Here is a 21,715-nt window from a genome sequence, read left to right on the forward strand (position 1 = left end):
TATGGTTTGGGAATTATCTTGGGATTGAATTGAATTGAAATTAATAAACTGATATTCACAACTTGATTCATAATTCTGATTTCTCTACTCTCATTATCATGAAAAATGGATTGCTTTGTCATTCACAAAAAAATAGAAAGATTTGTAAGGAGAAGCAAACAGAGTTCTTAGTTAGCAATGAGAAAAGAAACTCTGTAAACTCTTTATCCAGGATCTTAGCAAGCTCAAAAACAATGTTTTTATGGTATCAAGTTAAAAACTCCCTAAGATCCCCAAATGTCTTGGCTATCAAATTGAATTACATCCAGTATCAATTTGGTGGCTACAGTCAACACGTAGTAAGAACATACTATGTACCAGGCATAGTTTTAAGGACCAGGGATACACTAGAAAGCAGAGACCTTGTTCTCATGGAGCCACGTTCTGGTTGGAGAGCCAGACAATAAACAAATGAATAGATGTATCTACCAATCTGCAATAAGTGTTATAAAGAAAATAAAGTAGGGTTTCAGGGATAATGCTGTGGAGCAGGAGGGCTATTTCACACAGGATGGTTGGGAAGGGCACCCAGCTCTGGGCCCTGCCAACCCTCCCCTTTGCTTTCCTTCAATTTCTCCAGCCATTTGTACCTCAGGATTTTTGCAAATGACATTTCCTCTGTCAGGATCTCCTCCCTCTTCCTATCAGCTCCTTTTTTCTTGCTTACCTCTCACTACCCTTCAGATCTCAGCCATAAATCACTGTTCAAGGAAGCCTTCCCTGGTCCTCCAAAATAGGTCAAGTTCAGATTCCCTCTTAATTACAGCATCAAACTGCTTCATTGTACTGAGCACAATTATAACAAGTTAATGCTCTTGTCCCCTCCAGACTATAAGCTCCATGAAAGCAAAGATTTTGCTGTACACCTCACTGACTTAGTGTTGCATCGTTAAAACTTTGTAGTTTGCAGAGTAGGTGCCCAACAAATACTTGTTCAATGTCTAAACAATAACTTTCAATATGCCAGAATTTTCAATTAAGCATGGATGGCCCCTTCCCAAGCCTATTTACAAAAACATCACACTTAATCTAAGTAATTTGGGAAATTCTTTATATAGCAAGATTAATCAATATAATTTGGCTTCATTTGGTTATGAATATCAATATTAACTTATGATGTCACTACCCTTGCAACAATGTGCATTACCCTTGGAAATGTTCGCTGATTGAACTTCATTTAAAATGAATAATCTTTCATTTATAAAACACCAAGTCATAAATAGGCAGAATCAACCCATGCTTTTATTTTCATTGCATATAAAAATTTCATATGAAGGTATTGATGTACAGTACTATCCCCATGGGCTGTAAGAGAGGCTAAGAAACCACTAAAAGAATCATCATTTGTAATGCTCACACGCAATTTACCACTCTTGAAAACGTATCCAAAGAAAGAAAATTAAAAACAACTAAAATCAGTAAGGATGTTATTTTATAATTATAGTGTCCCCTTTGTATGGTTTAAAACAAAAGTAATCAAATTCCTTTGGGCCAGGGCTGCTAAAATCTACAGTTTGTGTCAAAAAAATAAAATAAAATAACAGGAGGCTCATTTTTCCTAGAAAAAGAATCTTTCCTTTCACTAAGTCATATGTTCCAAGGGCTGGGCAGCAGTGGAAGGAGGTTTCCACGTTATCTACTAGGAATTTTTCATGCTTTCAGGGGCTGGCCATTGTGAAAGGTTAAACTTAAAAATTCTACAGTGCTACAAGTTTTGAAGAAACAAATTCTAGAGGATGGTGAATCCTTTATGTTATGTGAATCGGCATTACATATAACTTTGTAAGTTTACATAGATGGGTTTACGTGTGTGTGTGTGTGTGTGTATGTGTATTTTATCCACTAAGATAAACTAATAAGAAAATTTGGTTTATCTTAGTGGAAGAAAAATTCTAGAGTTAAAAAAATGATCTTTTTTTGTACAGCATATTCACTTAACATGTTCAGAAACTGATGCACAAATGATCAACACAAGTGACCTGGGGCTCTAAAAGCCCAAAAGACTTTTTTTAAAAAAAGATGTTTTATAATCACTGGACGAGAATATATTCCCCCAGTAGAGTTTGAGAGTTGAAAAAATAAAAAATCCAGATGTGAGTAGCTGAAGTTGCTCCTGATAAACAGCTGGCAAACAAGCATCATACATGCAGTGCTGTTCCATGGCAAGACATACTTAATAACTTATATCTCAAAAGGGTCGCAGAGTCTTCCAGAGTTGTCTGTGGTTTTGTAAAATCCAGCCATTGCCAGAAATCCAATCAATTGAAAGCCTGGATATAAAATGCCCAGCCCTAGCCCCACCATTACCTTCCTTTCAAATGCAGCAAAACAGAAGAAAATATTGGTTAAAGTTAAGGCACAGCCCTGGGACCAAAGACCTGCAGCTATGTTTTTAAATTTATATATCTTTACGTATTTTATAGTTTTCTTGAATCTTCCATAAACGAGCTCTAAGGTGACAAGACTATATTACAGGAGAAAAGAAAAATGTACAAGGAGTATGTATACACACCATTCATTCTCTCACCAAGAGTTTCCAAATATATCAACACCATCCCATCATGGGATGATGTTTTAATAAGAACTGATAATTTACAATTAACATTACAGTATGTACATTACAATAAATACATGGTTGTAAACAGACAAACAAGACTGTATTACAGGTAAGGTCATTTGGTGAGAAAAAATGCATGGCACAAAAAATAAATAATGCATTCAAAAATTATCATAAAGCTTTCTGTAAAATCCATTTCATTCAAGTTTATTTCTTTCCTTGTCTGCAATTTGTTCTAACTACATTATTTTCTTGTGAATTTTTTAACTGATGTAAAACAAAACAAAATTAAAATAGCATTATCGTGTTAAGTAACTTGCAAGCTGAAATGCACTGGTTTTATGCAAACTTGGACATTTTTTTCCCCATACAGTACCCAGATATTGCATTTTCTTATGGCATTTTAGAAAATGTAAAAGCCACTTGTAAAAGGATGTTCTTTTTAAAGCAGTGTACATTTCTGAAGCACACTTTGGCAAGACAAAAGGGAGAAAGAGAGAGAGAAAGGCAAGGGTAAGCAGATTGTACAGTGCATTAGTCCCTGTCTCTTAGATATTAAGCCTTTTCCACAATTTGATTGTCCATTTGTGGGTATCCTTACAACATGGTACCATTAAGAACCAATAAACTGGAAAAAAAAATCCTCTCTTTATTAGTGCAGTTATGAACCCTTTCAGGTCTGGATTTGTTAATGACATATTGCTGCTTTTTAATTTTTTTTTTCATTATTAAGATTCTAGGCACTCTGTGGGGGAAATACCAAATGGAGGGTGGGGAATGAAGATGTTTTGGAAAGAGGAATAAACTCTAGATTCTTGTTGCCTTTCCTTGTAGCTCTCCCTCAGGGAGAAATACAATGAAAAGAGAAACAAGTTCCCAAATGTTCTTGCGAAACCACTTAAACATTGATCTTTATTTGGAAGATTACTCTCTGATCTTTATAGAGGAAAAAGATTGCAAACCTGGTAATTAATTAGTTGATTCCTGTTGTGCCCTACATAAAAGATCAGAGCTATAAAGACATGATCTTTCTACCAAAGGTTCTAAGCGTAGGTTGGATCTCAGGGGATTAAAATAGGGGCTGTCTTCAGCTTGGGTCATTTTCCTGGCTGATAATTTAGTTACTAGTCCCCAGAAGGCTCCTTGAGAAGTTCCCAATATAAATGTTTTTCAGGGTTGCAGTTTTTCTCAACTGTTTTAGTTTTCACTTGGTCAGATGCTCCCTTTAGCCTCTATTTCAATTCTTGGATATCAATGTGAAAAATTATTATTTGGGCTCCAAACTCTACACAGAGAAGAAGGTAAACATTTTACTTAGAACTGACATGGGAAGAGAAGTCCAAACTAAATGCCCCATGATGCCAACTGCTCTGAGTAGGTAAAAACTTGGAATTAATCTCTAAAATTGCAACACAGTTCCTGGTGTTAAAATTAGCTAAGAGCGATCTCTAATTTTTTATTCAGGCAGAATCTTTTTACTAACCCTCTGGTGCTAGTGGCATCATCTTCTTTCCCTCAGTCTGTTTAAAAGAAGTAGCTCCCCTCTACAAGACATGTTTATGAATCAAGGATAAGTGATAAAGCCATTTCTACACATTATATAGCTGTCCATCAAGAAAGAGTAGTGGCTACACTTAAAACCAACTATCAGAGATATTCCTGATACAATTCTTAATCCCATGGTGAAATCATCAAAACCAAAGAGAATTAGTTGTACTAGTGTTTGCTAATATATACTGTTAATATTCTTAAAAACTGCCTACTTAGCCATTAACTTTTTTTCTGTATACCAAGAGTAAAAGCTAGTCATGATACACAACTTCACGGTAGAAATGAATGCTAACCCTAACTTGACTAACTTGACTAACCATAACCCTAACCTGCTTCTTTTCATCAATCTGAATGGTGGTGATATATATGATAAGATCCCATCTAACCAACATGGACAGAGGTTCAAACACATGCTAAACAATAAAGCGGCACAAGGGGAAAAACATTTTTCATACTATAACTGGCTGTAAAAACAATAAAAATGAGCATGAAATGTGCAGATTATTACAAAGACATGCACTTGTGAAATGCACGTCTACTGACACAGCAAAAAGTTATCAGAAGACACTAAGTAGGAAAATATCTAAAAAAGACTGACCTATTTTAGCTACTGGATATTTATATATCTCCCACTTGCTTCAGACAACACCAACTGATGACTGAGTTTCCATGAGGCTTAAGACACATTTGACATAACGCACATCAAAGTATTATAGAACAAATATTCACTTGCACACTGCAAAGAAAAATGTCAGTGGAGAGCAACCCCACTTTTCTGGAAAGAGTGAAACAGAAAGCAAAGTAAACAAAGACTTACAAAAAGGGTTTCCTGCAACATAAAGTTGTTTTTCTGTTTAAAATATGGAAGTCATTGGTATATAAAACAATGAATCACTACAAATCAGTTAATTGCTATGAACTATAAGGTGCAAGTAAAATTCGTAAATCAGATTTATCCAGTGTAGCACAGATTTGTACTGAAAACTTGCAAGTTACTCCTTAGAAAAAAATAACCAGTGGCAGATGAAGTTCTGAACATAGTTTTTTTTAAATATAATACCTCAGTACATTTAATAATAAAAGTAAGCTCTACAAAAAATCTGTTTTACATATCATACAAAATGTAGAGGTCAGTGCAGCTCACTGAACCACACTATTCAGTCATGTATCAGGAAGACTTGAAATTAGAAAATTATGTAATTTCTGTGGCTCATCTTCCTCTTCCTTCTGGTAACAGATTCATGCTGTGTCCTGTTCTTGATGTGTCTGTTGCTTCACCCAGTAAGTTCACTTTGTGAAATGCTTGCCTTCTTCTGAAAATATTGCAAACAAATAAAAAGAAAAGAAACCCCAAATCCAATCAACTTTTGGGCTGCCTGATGAGCCACGTTCCCTCGAAAACATTTTGGAATTGATTTTATCTGCTTCGACAGCTCTACCAAGCTGAAATCTTGTTAAAATGCTGTTCGTGAAGATGTCCACCTTGCTCTGATGACATGGAGGTGAAAAAACTGGTTACAATATTCCTGAGCGCCAGACTGGGTAGTCAAGGTCAGTTTTGTTCAACAAACGTCCTGGCAGATGACAGTGAGGTGTGACCGTGGTTGTGGCATGTGACATGCACTTTGGAAACAATTTTTCTACTAAAAAAAAAATAAAAGGCATGAAAGTCTTTGCACTGTTACGTGTCAGGAGAGTGATCATCTATCACACAAGCTTCGGGCTGGCTTTCCTCTTCTTCCCCCACTGCCTCCTCTTCAACCTGTTCATCAAGGGGAATCTCAGTAGACTCCGAGTCTTGAGTACAGAGAGTCTTGGAGTCACTGCAGCTAGTGTCTTCTTCCACTTGACTCCCACTGTCCTTTTCCGTGTCTGACTCGCCATCTTCCTCTAAAGTTAGTTCAAACTGGAATTTCTCAGTTTGACCTTGCCGGCCCTCCTCTTGGTCGTCAGGTGCAGGAGAGGGGCTCTGAGGGATTGTGCTCTGGTACCATTCACGATTGTCTTCTAAAGTGTCCAAAATGTCCTGGGCATCGGGATGTACGAGGTCTGCCCATGTCTCCCAGAGAGGATGAACGATATAGTCTATGAAGCCCACCTAGTTATGAAAAAAAATCCAATATGAGTAGAGAACATGGGACTAAGAAACAATGGGAAAGGTTAACTAGATCATGACCCACAAATAGAACACTGAACAGAAGACTGTTAACCTTAGTTTGGCAAAATAATCACTATTTTAGATGAAAGATCACATAAACATATCATTACCAGCTGGTGAAAATTAGCTGTTAGAACTCTTAGCTCAAAAGCATGTTTACAATGTAAAAAAATTTCCAATTGTTTCCATGGTAGGGTTTGGGTCCTGAACCTTATTTTAGAATCGCCAATTTGTAGGTGAATCCAGATAACTGAAATAATGCCATGCACTCTATGTACATGAGTACATTAAATGAAATAGTCATAATGAATGACTATAATGTCATAAAAACATAGAGATAGATGACTATGAATCTAAGTCATAGGAATGAAAATTTCTTGGATCCTAAATAATAAGGTGAAATCTACCTTGTCAAAAACAAAGTAATTTAAAAAACCCAATAAAATACTGTGAGATGTGAATACAAAGTAACCAAATGCTAAAGCTGCATCTCTCGGAAAGCTCTATGCTTCGTGCATTACCTGTGATTTTTCCACGGATGCATTGTGCTTGTCACACATAGGACTTATCTCCATGCCACGCTCCCTCTCCCGGTCTCCTTGGCGGAAGAACTCCTCCATGATCCGGTCCGTCCACTGGCGGTACAGCTGGAGAGGCTTTGTGGGGTTGCTCAGATCGGCACAATGCACCATATTCTGAAGGACCTACAATAGATGGATGCATTCTCTATTCAGCACCTGCTCCTTTTTTTAAAAACTAGAAATTCACGTTGGATGACTGTGACACTTAAAAATACATGTAGTGTAAGATTTCTTCTAAACAACTCAACCATGAAGTGTCTGTGTATGGTTCACACTTGTATTAATAGTTCCAAATGATGCCACTTCTACCACATCTAAATATTGTAAGAGAAACTGTTTATGTGCATGGTTGATTAAATTCAGGCCTGCTCAAGTGGCTGGCTTTGTGGGATGTTAGTTTTTTTTTTTGTAACATATATGCAAATGAAAAGATCAATAGGATTTTTGCCTGGTTAATTTTCAAGAATAAGAATTTGTATGAAAATCCTCCCTTAAATTACTAAAAGCATAATGTGGGAGACAGGAGAAATAAGTGTTATTTATTTCTGAACACAGACATGTGGGCACATGCACAGGCACACACAAAGCTAACTCAAATAATGCTTTACCTGAATCCTATCAGAATAATTATCAAGAAGGAGGACTCCAGAACTTGTCACTTTCTTAGTTTCAACCATAGTTTTCAAATCAGCCAGTAGATTCATGTGTTTTGACATGTCTGTCGCAAGTACCTTAAAAGACAAAGAGTATTTTATGAAGTAAAGCCCAGAGGAGAATGTCAGAATTTGCATATGAAAATATCATGCAGAATATGAGAAGGAACAGAAAACCACTATGCTATCTAATAACAGTGTATGGAAATTCTTTACTCCTTCTTGGAGCAGAGTCTTTTCTTCTTTGCTGTCAAGTTTTCTGGAGGCCCAGATAAATGTGTGTAATATACTGAAACATTAGGCACTGACAACCACTTTCATGGTGAAAAATGGGATGATATCTCTATGGATAAGATATCATCACAGGTTCTGAAGTTCTTTTCCATTTCTTGGACTAGAAAGTGGTTATTGGACTATGAGGGACTGCTTCAAAAACAGAACATTCTGACTAATTCTCTGCTTCTGACATATTATTCCTGCCTTTGGATGTACAAAGTTTAACAGAGTAAGTTTTTGATAACCAGAGATTTTCTTGCATCTCATAATGACTCTGAATAATATGCATAGAGAAAAGAATAAAGTTAAGAGTGGTCTAAATGGCACTGTTTACTGATGGAAAAAGGTAAAAACAAATCCATTCGAGCTGTGGCCTATACTCTGTTTTTGTGAGACATCTTTCTCTGTGTGCCATCAGACTTGAGTGACTCAGAAAATAAAATCTGAATGATGAGGGTGAGCTGTCATGATTTAAATCCAACTGCTAGGAGTGGAAAACCTACTAGGAAACATCAGGGCCTGCAGCAGGGGCAGCTTCTACAACATAAAGGACAACAATAGGTTTTGGAATGCAGTTCTTTTGACCTGATACTCATCTCATTCTTACATTTAAAAAAACAAAAACAAACTTGCATCAAAGTTCTCTCTCTCTCTCTTTTTTTTTTTTTTTTGCTTTCAGCTACTTACAATGTCAATGACCATTTTCCTTAACGATTGTCTTTGCTTTTTGGTCAAATTCTGGAAAATGTCACAGTTTTCTTCCTGAAGCAACTTAAAGCCCACAGCTAAATGATGGTTCTCTAAGACAGAGGAGTCATTGTACATCAAGGCAAGTTCGGAGTCTGAAAGAAAGATAAGAGGCAAAAGATCAGTGAAGCTGTTTATTAGAAGTTTATCTTATTCTTCCAATTTTAAGATACTTTGGGTTTAGGATACAATTTCCCCTAACCTTCTCTGCAGCCCTTATCATTACAAGAATAATATGCAGGAGAGAATGTATTGGATAATTTAAGAGCAGAAAGAACAATGGAATCCTGGGAGTGAATTCTAATGCCATGACATGTGGTAGGTCATTTCACTCTGTGGGTCTCAGTCTCCTCTTTTCTAAAGCAGAAGAATTGGACTACATGATTTTTTACCTATCCTCTAAAGTTGCCATAAGCTCAGCAATAGAGGACATTATTACCATCTGCAATGTGCCCAGAGCATGAGGTGTTGTATTCCTGATTACTGTGCAGTACCCACCCTACAATTTATATAATGTAAGGATTATGTGACATAGGATTGTTTGTACTCAGAGAGGGTATAAGAATGGTTTGGAACATATGAACAATATTAATTTGTTCTTGATGCTCTTACTTATTTTCTTGCCCAGTATAGCTCTCAAAGTCTTAGCTTTGTTCATTTGTTCCACTTCCTTTTCCAAGTATCATGGCAGTCACTATATACTGTACATGTATATTGCTCTTTCTGCCCTTGCTCAAGACTTCACACGGAGACAGTGTGTTTAGTTGTTTACATACCCCCTTGTGAAGATGCTCTCGCTCTCTCACTACTGCCCTTGACCTGTGTATTTTAGGCAAGGAGAAATCCTGCCTCTTTCCTAGCTACTGTCAATAGTAGACCCAGATCTATAAGGTAGTCATTAAAAAAAATTGGTGCTTTATTCTCTTTCTACTAAGTCACTGTAATCACTAAAAGCACATGTATTTGATCTTTTTCTGACTATGCATAGGAAATATATTTGGAAATATATATCCTTTTCTAAGAAAGAAATTCTCAGTACTACTCAATGGCTATTTTAAAGCTGCTAGGGAGGAGAGGAGAGTCTTAAGACATATCTCAATTGGTAAATTGTATGACTTTATCAGAACTATAGAAATAGGAGTTTGCACATCTAAATTTTTGCTCCTGAACTACAGGAACAGAGATGTCTAGAGTATTAGGGAGTAAATGTGTAAGGTATTATTTGTTAGTTTATTTTAATAAAGCAACAATGTTCATTTTTTTTACAAGGCAGTATCTGGTTAAGTTTACAGAGTCGATACAAGTCTCTAATTATAAACCTTTATCTATAGATGGTTAAGCACATAGAAATCAAAAATTTAAAACTATATAGAATCTTAGCACATGATATTATTTTGTAGAATCATATTAAATGAAAATATATTGAAAAGAAGGTATAATGTTTCCTAACTGCAGAAATGATGCCTAATTAATCTATTAGAATTCTTTTAAAGTGATAAATATGCATGCAGACAAGGGGCATTAGTAAAACTGACTTAGCCTAACAAAAACCCCAATTGGTTTATATTTCCCATGAAGAAAGGTGAAGGAAATTAAGGCTATTGAGCCTGTAGAAGAAGAACAAGATGATAAACTATTACTTCTAGGAAAAGATTGATCTATAGTATGGAAGTTGTAACACGGAGTACAAGTTCTACTCAATGTAAGGATGGCTTTTCATATAGGGCTAGGCCTGTCTTGTAAAGTGGTTATCTCCTGATATTTAAGAAGAGTCCAGATTGGCCAGAAAAGCCATGAAACAATTCCTTATTGGACTGGCAGGTCTCTACAGCCTCTTTAATCTCTGAGGCTGTTACAGGAAGGTGGTAGTAACTGCTGATTTTTAAATAACAAATGTTAGCATTAAAGAAACTGACACTCAGGGCAGTCATTTAACTTTCTACTCTTCTTTAAGACTGAAGGCACATGGTCACATTTAAATGGGGAGGTAAGATTCTGCAGCTCCTCCGTAGGTTTTCTCCAAAGATGCTAATACAGTAGGTCTAAGTAGATTCCACGGAGATGCAGGAATGATCAGAAAATTGTCTTTGCAGTTTGGTACAATGCATAGGAACAAAGGGGCAAAGAGATCAGCTTATGTAACATTTTTGTTGAAACCCTCTCATCTTTAAGTCCAGTAAAAGTTACCTCTTTCCTGAAGCTTTTCTTGATTACCACAGACAGAACTGCTCACTTTTTCCTGTAAACTCCTATATTACTTTGTACCGACTTGGCATTTATCACATTGAACCCTATTTGTATTTATCTCCATACAAAATTGTAATGGTCCCTTCCTAAACCCTCCCAATCTACTTAAAGACTTAAACCCCAATACAAAATTAAAGGCTATTAATTTAACATGTTTGGTTGTCTGGTTTCTCCTAGGCACTTCAATTCTTTTAACTTACAAAGTAGAAAGAGAAACAGAATATAATAAAGCATAATATTTAGAGGATTTAGGTATCAGCCATTGTACTAAGTGGTTTATAAGCATTCTCTCATTTAATCCTCATGATTTTAGGAACATTCTATTGTTATTGCCAGTTACAAATGATAAAAATGAGCCTCAGGGAAGGTAGTATTCATAACTTTGCCAATATCACATAGTTATAAGTGCTGGGGATAATACTTAAAACTAGGTAGTCCCTAGACTACCTATTATTACAAATGCTTTATAGGGATGACAACATTGAAAAGTGAACAATAAACATGAACCAGGAAATGATAAACACAATCCATTCAGTGCCTGGTCCACACTAATAACTATATAAGCTTTTGCTATTTTATTGAGGGACCATGCATACCTTTACAAACCCAAAGCCATCATTTTATTCCATATAAATGACCAATTATGCTCATTTATCAGAACTACCCTGGATCATCAAGAATAAATTATGCTCAACATATGCTAATAATGAAGGCAAGAAGACCACCTTTATTTACGTGTCTCTCTATTCTGAGTTCTTATGGAATGGGAGGGTGGAGGGTGGGCAGGTATCATCACATAACCGAGAATACATACTTCGTCTGTGTTAATCTTCTCTCCCTCTGTATTAGTCAGGGTTTTCCAGAGAAATAGAAGCAACAGGAGATGTATGTGAGTATGTGTGTTTGTGTGTGTGTGTGAGAGAGAGAGGGAGAGAGAGAGATTGATTGATTGATTACAGGAATTGGCTCAGGCAATTATGAAGGCAAAAAAGTGCCACATCTTCAAGCTAGAGAACCAGGAAAGCTGGTGGCATAATTCCATCCCAGTCTGAAGGCCTGAGAACTGGGGGAGTTGGGGAAGGAGGTACAATGGTATAAGTCCTGATCCAAGTCCAAAGGCCAAAAAACCAGGAGTGCTAATGATGGAGGCAAGAGAATATGCATGCCCCAGCTTAAAGAGAAACTGAATATAGATTGGATGGTACCTACCCACTTTGGTAAGGGCAATCTTCTTTAATCAGTCTACCAATTCAAATGCTAATCTCTTCCAGAAACATCATCACAGACACATGCAGAAATAATGTTTTACCAGCTATCTGGGCATCCCTTAGTTTAGTCAAGCTGACTCATAAAATTAACCATCACAAGTCTGTTCCTTGTTGACGTGGTGCCCATATGCATCTCCTTAAGCCACATTTAATTTCCAAATAAAGACAATAACAAGCTCATAATTCCAACAAACATGACACAACTATCCCACACACAACTGAAAACACACTATTCCCCTCCCCAAAGGAAGTCAAATTTTTGAGTGATGTTTACTTTTATCCTGATAATCCCAAAACTTACATATTATGATAAAAAATTTACAATACTTGAGTACTCATATAAAGTCAATACTTCTTATGTTATACAAGGGAGAAAAGAAAACAAAGACATTTGCTTAAGATACACATGTAAAAACACAAATGAATTCATAACAAAATAAAGAGGAAATACTCATGACAATTATAATCCTCATTTCTGTAACTGGTTATGTGGTGGTAACTAGTATTTACAACTACCTTCTTCTACTACTCATTCTGTATTCACATTACCTTCAGCAAGCACCCCAGCTGGCTGTGGTTCTTTACCTGGTGGAGTGACCCAAACTTTCATTCCTGAAGGGTCTGGGCCATTAGTAGTCCTGCCTGGTTCGGGTTATTGTAGTTTACATTGACCTTAATCACAGGGCATGACAATGCTAAGAGACACCCTAAAGGATCTCCTGTATTCCAGACATGCCCTTCATTACCTCTGTTGCAGCGTAGTGGTCCAATTTCCCCTTGGTATTCAGGATAAATCATTCCAGATAACACTAATCCCCTCTTAGCCAGCTGACTCAGAGGCAATGAGGAGCCCACAAAGGCTGGGCCTTAATTTCAGTTCAGTGGAATCACTGTTGTATCTCCTGGTAGAAGCATTCCTCCCTCTAGAACCAAGACCTCTAGGCCAGCAGAGCATAAAGGTGTAGGGACAGGAAGCAGTATTTTGCTGGAGGGTCACTAGGGGTAATAATGAGTGGTGCCACTCCCATTTCCACTCTTGATTCCTGGAACTGTGAAACAGCACCATATATCAGACACTGATTCAGAGAATACAGAGAACCTTGCCCCAGCCCTGAAAGGCACTGCCATCTAGCTGGTGCTATGACTGAGCTGGTGCTGTACCTGAGTCTTCCTAAGGCTATTCCACCATTTTACCCTGACAGCTGCTTCAGGATGGTGGGGGACACGGTAAGACCAGTGAACTCCATGAGCGTGTGCCTACTGCTACGCTTCTTTGCCAGTGAAGTGAGTGCTTGGTCTGAAGCAATGCCATGCAGATATCATGACAGATAAGGCATTCTGTAGGTCTAGGGAGGGTAGTTTTGGCAGAAACACTGCTGCAGGGAGGGCAAATCCATATGCAGAGTAAGTACCTACTCTAGTAAGAACAAAACTCTGCCCTCTCCAAAATGGAATCCATCCTGCTATCAGGTAACCAGCTGATCACCCCAGCGAATGGTACTGCATCAGGGACTCAGTGTTGGTCGCTGGTGCTGGCAGACTGGGCACTCAGCAGTGGCCATAGCCAAGTCAGCCCTGGTGAGTGGAAGTCCGTGTTTCTGAGCACATGCATAACTGCCATCCCTGCCACCATGGCCACTTCATTCATGAACCAATTGGGTGATGACAGGGGTGGATGGGAAAAGCCACAGGTCATCCTTTCCTCTTGATTATTAAAATCCTCCCCTGCTTAGGTCACCCTTTGGTGAGTGTTCACATGGGACACAAATATCTTCATTGTTTTCGTTCATTCAGAGATATCTATCCACAAATCTCTTCCCTAAATTTGTCATCGATTTTCAAATCATGTTCCTTCCAAGTCCCTGACCACCCAGCTAAATCACTGGCTACACACCATGAATTGGTATATGACTGTACATCTGCTATGCCTCTTTCCTAGCAAGGTGCACTGCCTCAAGTTTATTCCCACTGGAAAGCTTTCCCTTCGTCACTGTCCTCCAGGGATGTTGCAGAAAGGGCAGTGGTGCTGTAGCTATCCACTTTCAGGTGGTGTCTACATATTATGCAGAGCCATCAGTAAACCAGTTCCTCTGTCAACTGACTGTGGGGAACTCCCCGTGAGACCACATACACAGGATGGGAGAGAGAAGGCTGTGTCACAGGAGTGGGGACCAAAGGCATCTAGGCTACTTCTTCACATGACTGACTTGTGACTTCAGTATCTGCTTGGGCCCAGTCATGTAAACATCACTTCCATCTGATGATGGAATGCTGTGCATGCCCCACGTCGTGGCTTGGTGGGTCAGATAACACCCAGTTTATGCTGGGCAGGCAGCTCAAGTTACATGCTAAGTTGGTGGTCCATGGTCAAAAACATTCAGTATCTACTAAGGCCCAGTAGTAGGCCAAGAGCTGTCTCTCAAAAGGGAGTAGTTACCTTCGAATGAAGGCAGGACCCTGCTCTAAAATCCTAAAGTCTGTGCTGTGATTCACCTATAGGGCCCTGCCAAAAGCTCCGAATAGCATCCCTATCTGCCACTGACACTTCCAGTACCTTTGGATCTGCTGGATCATATGGCCCAAGAGGCAGAGCAGCTTGTATAGCAGGCTGAACTTGTACAAGCCCACTCAAAACTAGCAGTTTTTCTGCCACTCCATTGTTCTAGGCCCCACTCAAAACCAGAAGCTTTTCGACTCACTCTGTAAATGGGCCAGAGTAACACACTCAAAGGAGAAGTATGTTGCCTCCAAAATCCAAACAGACCCTCTAGGAATTGTGCCTTTTTCTTGGTTGTAGAAAGGGTCAGATGCAAAAACATACCCTTCATCTTAGAAGGGGTATTTCAACATGTCCACACCCCTGGACCCCTTCCCCTAGAAATTTCACTAAGGTAGAAGGTCACAGAATTTTAGTCTGATTATTTCCCAATCAGTGCCCTCAGTTAACAGTAGACATCCTGAAGAGCTAGGAGTTCAGTCTGCATTCTAATTCAGCCAACCATAGGCTGGGGTTGTGCCTGCGACTTTCAGCAATTTCAGCCCTGCAGGTACAGAAGGGTAAGGCTCTCCTTCCGTGCACACCTAGAAGCTCTCAAGTGACTTATGCAATGCTTCAGCTGGGAATTCCAATCCCTAAGCTCATCTTTTTCTTTTAATACTTGTGCTAGTCAAATTAGGAGAAATAAACCAACATTATTATATTTCTTACTTTGCTGAAAATGTATAAAAATATCATATACAGAATCACTTAGTTCTTTGCTTCTTATAAATGGTTACGTATCCAGTGCAGATACTTTGCATATCTCTCTATAAACAATTCACACCATAAACTACAGGTGCTCTTTTTACTACTGGAAATAGAATTGTTAGTGTCTTTACATTTTAATCAGAAGCCCCAGAATCAATTAAAAAAACTCATTCTTAAAATTCTGTTCCTACAGAATGACTCTCAGTACCAAAAACTGTACTTGCCATGCTACTCCAGAGAAACCGAACCAATATTATATATATGTATTAAAGGAATTGTCTGAAGTGATTATGAAGGCCAAGAAATTTCATGATCTACAGCAGGCGTCCTCAAACTACAGCCCATGGGCTACATGCGGGTGTTTTTGCCTATTTGGTTTTTTACTTCAAAATAAGATATGTGCAGTGTCCATAGGAATTTGTTCATAGTTTTTTTTTTTTTTTTTTTTTTACTATAGTCCGGCTCTCCAGTGGTCTGAGGGACAGTGAACTGGCCCCCTGTTTAAAAAGTTTGAGGACCCCTGATCTACAGTGTGTAAGCTTAAGAACCAAGAAAGCCAGTGGTGTAATTCAGACCCACTCTGAAGCCCAAGAACCAGCAGCACTGATGCATGAGGGCAGGAGATGATATCCCAGCTTAAACAGAGAGAGAGACTTTTCTACTCCTCCCATTTTGTGTTCTATTCTACTATTTGGGGCCCTCTATGTATTAGATAATGCCTCCCAACACTAATGAGAGCAATCTTCTTTACTAGTCTACTGATTCAAAGGCAAATTTCTTCCAGATATACCCTCACAGAAACACCCAGATTAATGTTTTATCAGCAATCTGGGCATCCCTTAACCCAGTCAAGTTGACATATAAAAGTAACCACAGCACCCTCTTAGTCACTAAGCCCCTGGAGCGCAAAGAACTGCTTTCTCCTGACTTTAATGCTCCTGCAGTATCTCATACACTGAGGGCAAGTGGTGGGTAATAATAGATACTTGTTGATTATATTATTAAGTAGATTTTTAAAAAATTTTAAATTGCTTATTATCAAAGGATACTTATACATTAATAGAAGAGTAATGGAAAGAGCCCTGAAAAATAAAAACAAATTCAAAATTTTTAACAACCAAATTTAAAATCTTAAATTGTTTAAAAGCCTGACAAGACCCAGAGCTGGTCAAGAGTGTGGGGAAAAGGGCATATTGTTGGTGAAAATGTAAATTGGTTATAAGCTTTCTGGAGGGCCACTGAAGCAACATGTATCAAAAGTAAAAGAAAAAATTGGCCAGGAGCAGTGGCTCACCCCTGTAATCCTAGCACTCTGGGAGGCTGAGGCGGGAGGATCACTCAAGGTCAGGAGTTCGAAACCAGTCTGAGCAAGAGTGAGGCCCTGTCTCTACTAAAATAGAAAGAAATTAATTGGCCAACTAAAAATATATAGAAAAAATTAGCCAGGCATGGTGGCGCATGCCTGTAGTCCGAGCTACTTGAGAGGCTAGAGCAGAAGGCTCACCTGAGCCTAAGAGTTTGAAGTTGCTGTGAGCTAGGCCGCCACCATGGCACTCTAGCCTGGGCAACACAGTGAGACTGTCTCAAAAAAAAAAAAAAAAAGTAAAAGAAAAAATTAAACTCTAAGATTATCATACAAGTTTAAAGCAATATAAGCAAAAGAAAAGGGGCAACTTAATATCTACTAACAGTGGACAAGTTACCTGAATTATCTTTAATAGGGAACACATCCAAAACAGGTTACTGAATATACAAAAACGTCATAAGAAAACATCTACAGTATGATTTTTTAAACTGATACATAATAGGTATACATATTTATGGGGTTCCTGTGATATGTTGATACATGCATATAATGTATAATGATCAAATCAGAGTCAATGGAATATCCAAACACTTATCATTTCTTTGCATTGGGAACTAAAGTATGATTTTTAAAAATATATCTAAAATTGTATGCTTATGTATGTATAGGTGCCTAGAGATAAGTCTGAAATGATATTCACCACAATTGTTACCTTTGAGGGAAAATTTTTAGGTAACTTTTCTTCTTTATTTTCCATATTGTTTCTATTTTATTTTACAATGAACATATTCATTTTATAAAAGTTTAATTAAGAAGATATTTTTTTAAAGTTTTAAAGCTGAAAAAATGATATGTGCTCTATAATAAGACAAACATCGGGTCAAACTTCAAATTTACCACACTTCAATATATAAAAAAAGTAAATTCCATATACATTTCTACTTATCTGCTTGACAAAGAGCACTTTCAGGAATAGATTAAATGCATATGACCATATGAATAAATCTTTTCCCCCCAAACTTAGGCATGTTTGCCACCAAAAAAGATGATTTGTTTTCCAGGTAAAATTTAATGCTATATATATTTTGTACTTTTGACATTGCTTTATTTTTTTAGAAAATAAAGCTGTGAAGTTAAGTGAACTCCAGCATGTTATATATTCAAAACTTTACAATGCTATTTATATTTTATGGATTTATTAATATGCTTAAAAAAGACTTAGGTAGCCTCCTATCTGGAACTTCAGTTTCTCTAAATCTTGTTCATATTCCCCCTCACTCCCAAATCATTTATTAAAGCTTAACCAACTCTATCAAGTAGAAATGATCTCTTTGCTTTCATAACTTCTAGCATACTAATAAGGAATGTAAATAAAATTAGTATCGAATCATTTGGCACCTAAAATTAACGCAAGTGAAACAATTAACAAGAACTATGATACAAGCAGGGGCATAACTGGACTGGGAACCAGCCTGGTGAGCCCCTGGCACCCCCTCTGTATCAGCCACTTAACCCAGGACACGACCCCAAACCTTGCAGCGCCTTGGTAGCCTCCTTAAGATGACAGGTAACCTCCCATGTATTGGCTTATCAATTTGATGATTAGAATTCTTGAGAATTCTTTGTTACAAGAAATATAGATTCAGCTTTTGGTTTGGGACAGGTTGGCAGCTCCAGCTCCATGGCAAGAGCTGAAGAGTACACTGGTTCGACTCATGGATTTTTCATTTCATCCGTGAAAGTTAGAGAAATTATACTTAAGTCTATTTTTAAAAAGGGCTTACTGTAAACTAAAAATAAACATATAACTTTGATAGAGTATTAACAGACTGTCTTATTACAAATTTACAAGTTATCAGAAGGCCTTGTTTATTGCTTGCTGTGAAGATAAAAGTTATTTGTGGCTGATAAAAGTTATTACTGGCTGCTCAGGCTCTTCTGGGTCCTGAAAAAAACATTCTAGCTCTCAGGATCCCTAGTCAAAAGCTAACTAAGGCAGTAATTCTAATTATGCCGGGGGGGCTCTGACCAGCCTTGGGATACTTTCATGTACCAAATGACACCGCTGATTCATTCTCTCAGGAATAACAGCCTCATTACACCCCACCCTCAAAAAACCAGTAGTAACCAAAAGCCGCTCTGGAAACTGAACTTCCCTGTGTTGCTCTGGTCCCACAGAGAGGAGATCATCATAACACCACGAAAATAACAAAGACCTTTCAGAAGCAAGATTAGCTCTCCTTCTACCCCAGGCATGTCACCAGCAAAACGACCTTAAACAGACATCCTTGGCCACTCTTCTTGTTTTCATAATCATCCCCCAAATTTCTCCACTATTTCAGTGGCTCTCAAACGTCAGAGGGCATCAGATTCATCTGTGGACTGAGGCCTTGCTGGCTTAAATGACATACTCCACAGGGACCCGGATGTACCTCCAGGTGCTAGCCTAAGCCTAGAGGATTCACAAGAAAGAAGAACAGAGCGGGTCCTCACTATCCTTTAAAAAAGTTTATCAGAGTACTTGGAAGACAGTGACTTTACTATCAGTTGTTTTAATTTGTTCTCTAATCTATCCTTAATTCTAATGCTATAATAAGGGAACATACAATATGGCATATAATAGAATGCAAAGAAAACATACTAGTCTGTTTGGTGTTACCAAGGAAAAAAAATGTTTCTTAAAGGCAAAAGTTGGATTAAGACATACACTTTATGTATTTGTTAGAAATCTATAAAATTAGGAACATATAAAGGCACGCATAGGCATTAAAATAGTAAATCAGGCCAGGCTCATGAAAAGTACCAGTGTTCATTGTCCTGTATGATTTCCCTGCTCTTGTCAGAAAGGACAGACAAACCTCACCACTGACACAACCCAGAAGTGGCATCCAATGTGTGTTAATATTTATATGTATGCTTTGATGTGTCCTTAAAGTGCCCCACTATAGGTCCTCACAGGGTGGTTGGAACATGAAATGTTATCCTGTCTAATATGGATAAAATAAGTTCCTAAACTAAACTTCTAAAAGGTATCAGACTAACCACACATCTCAGGAAATCCTGGCTTTTCCAATCCTCCTCTACTTGGGTTAGTCACTAGTGTGCATTTTGCTATAGGGTAGTGCAGAGGCTATTAAAAGATATAAAAATAGATCTAAATAATCCTAAAGGTCTGAGTTCATTTCTCAAAGCAAAGTCACATTTACATTCTTTCTTTAAATCTGGTCATAGCAAAGTATAGGGAATGAATGGTGAATTCATAGATAATTCTACAGCTAGGCTGCTACAGAGCATGAGAAGACTGCTATCCAGACTCAAGCAGGAAAAAAAAGGCAGATTCTTAACAAGCATGAAAAAAAAAACCCAACATTTTCACCAACTCTGCATTTTATTTTTTCATATATAAAAGTGAATTTACATTAATCTACCACAGGGAGAGAGAATGAAGTCATAGTTCATTTAAATCATTTACCAGTTAACCTCAAGTAACAAACAGAACTTTTGTTAACCTAAACCTCTCTATAAAGGTATAGCTCAGGCATTACCTAAACATTCCCTACAGAGGATTTCTGTGCAGCTGTGTGTCAGAGATATTCAATATTAAATAGTCAATACCATTCCTTACATTTCCAAATTCAGTGATGACTTTTTATATGGTGAGTTGTCACCAATGAGAAAAAATTTAATGGTTAAAAAAATATTGAATTAAGATAGAATTCCTGCTAGCCTCATTAGGAGATTTAAAAAGAAAAGAACAGGGCTGGGCATGGTGACTGAGGAGAATGGAGCTATGACCTCTGAAGAGGATTAAATGACAACCTACATAAAGTAAGGAAGGTTTAACATTAATTCTCATAATGTTTTCTTTTTTTTATTGAAAACTTTAGGGGCATTACAGCTATCTAAATCTTTCTGCACACTTTCACTTGCCCAGTGACATGGCAATTTTTTTTTTTTTAATAGAAGTACTGGAACACATGTTTTTCAAACATCATATACCTCAACAAATATAATAACAAATGTTCAGGGCTAAGTTACATTAATATACACTATCACTAAAACACATATTTACACATCTCAAAAGGACATTATGGTTCTGGAAATACCTGAGCTTACAAAGTCCCTCAGTCATTCTAAAACGTACAAAGGAAAAATGTGTTCTGCAAAAACAAATAAAGTTAACTTACTTGTATTGATCAGAAATTGATTTGACACACCAGGATGATCTACATCATGTATTGCACTGGCAAAAATTGCTGCAAGAATCTCTAAATCTGTAAACACAGCCTGGAAAAATCAGAACATATAGATAACATGATTATTCTATAACTACATGAATTAAAAGTACAAACAAATGAGAAGTAACTTCCTAGAATTTAGGTGGAAAACAAAATAAAGCTTCAAAATATCTTATCACAATGTATCAGAAAGAATCTTTTAGATAATGAGATATTCATAAACTTTTTAAGTGTAATCCTGGAAGAAAATATTTTATCTGATTTTATTATATCTCATGAGCAAACCTTGTCCATTCATAATATTTTATAAAACATTATAAAAGCTGTCTGAAATCATTTTTTAAAGAAAATAATATCTTATTTTATAAGTATTTAAGATGTTTAAGAATATTCTAAAATGTACATAAAATTAATAAGATATGAGTAATTATTTCCTTTTCTTTTATCTAAACCAGGGTTTCTCAAGTTTAGCACATCTTGGGTTAGATAACTCTTGGGTGGGAGGCTGTCCCATACAGTGTAAGATTTTTATCAGGATTCCTGGCCTTTATCTACAAGATGCCAGTATCATGTATAACTAAAAATGTAATAGTTGTGACAACTAAAAATGTCTCTAGACATTGCCAAATGTCCCTGGGGAATGGGGTGGGGAGAAGGGGGGATAAATCCTTTTCAATTGAGAACCACTCGCCCAAATGATGAGGCATTGACACAGTTTTATAATGAAAACAATCTGAACTACAAAATATATTAGCCTTTCTTTCCCCCAAATAATTAAGGAAATCAAATTGCTTTAGTAAACACTTAATGAAACAACTCCTTAGGATTTGGAAAAATTAGAGAAATG

The 21,715-nt window shown here is 37.3% G+C and overlaps 1 protein-coding gene across 7 annotated transcripts in view; it reads right to left on the reverse strand.

Moving 5' to 3' along the window:
* Positions 1-1,073: 1,073 nt before the first annotated feature.
* Positions 1,074-21,715, reverse strand: part of PDE4D (phosphodiesterase 4D) — a 1,055,987-nt gene continuing 1,035,345 nt past the window's right edge. For all 7 annotated transcript variants that reach the window (XM_076008347.1, XM_076008348.1, XM_076008349.1 and 4 more), the window contains 5 exons: positions 20,818-20,917; positions 8,503-8,657; positions 7,495-7,617; positions 6,827-7,009; positions 1,074-6,245 (listed from right to left, as the gene is read on the reverse strand). In XM_076008347.1, coding sequence (XP_075864462.1) covers positions 5,829-6,245; positions 6,827-7,009; positions 7,495-7,617; positions 8,503-8,657; positions 20,818-20,917 — 978 coding nt within the window. In that variant the 3' untranslated portion in view covers positions 1,074-5,828. The remainder of the gene's footprint in view (positions 6,246-6,826; positions 7,010-7,494; positions 7,618-8,502; positions 8,658-20,817; positions 20,918-21,715) is intronic.

This window comes from Microcebus murinus, chromosome 11 (assembly GCF_040939455.1).
Source record: "Microcebus murinus isolate Inina chromosome 11, M.murinus_Inina_mat1.0, whole genome shotgun sequence".
NCBI lineage: Eukaryota > Metazoa > Chordata > Mammalia > Primates > Cheirogaleidae > Microcebus > Microcebus murinus.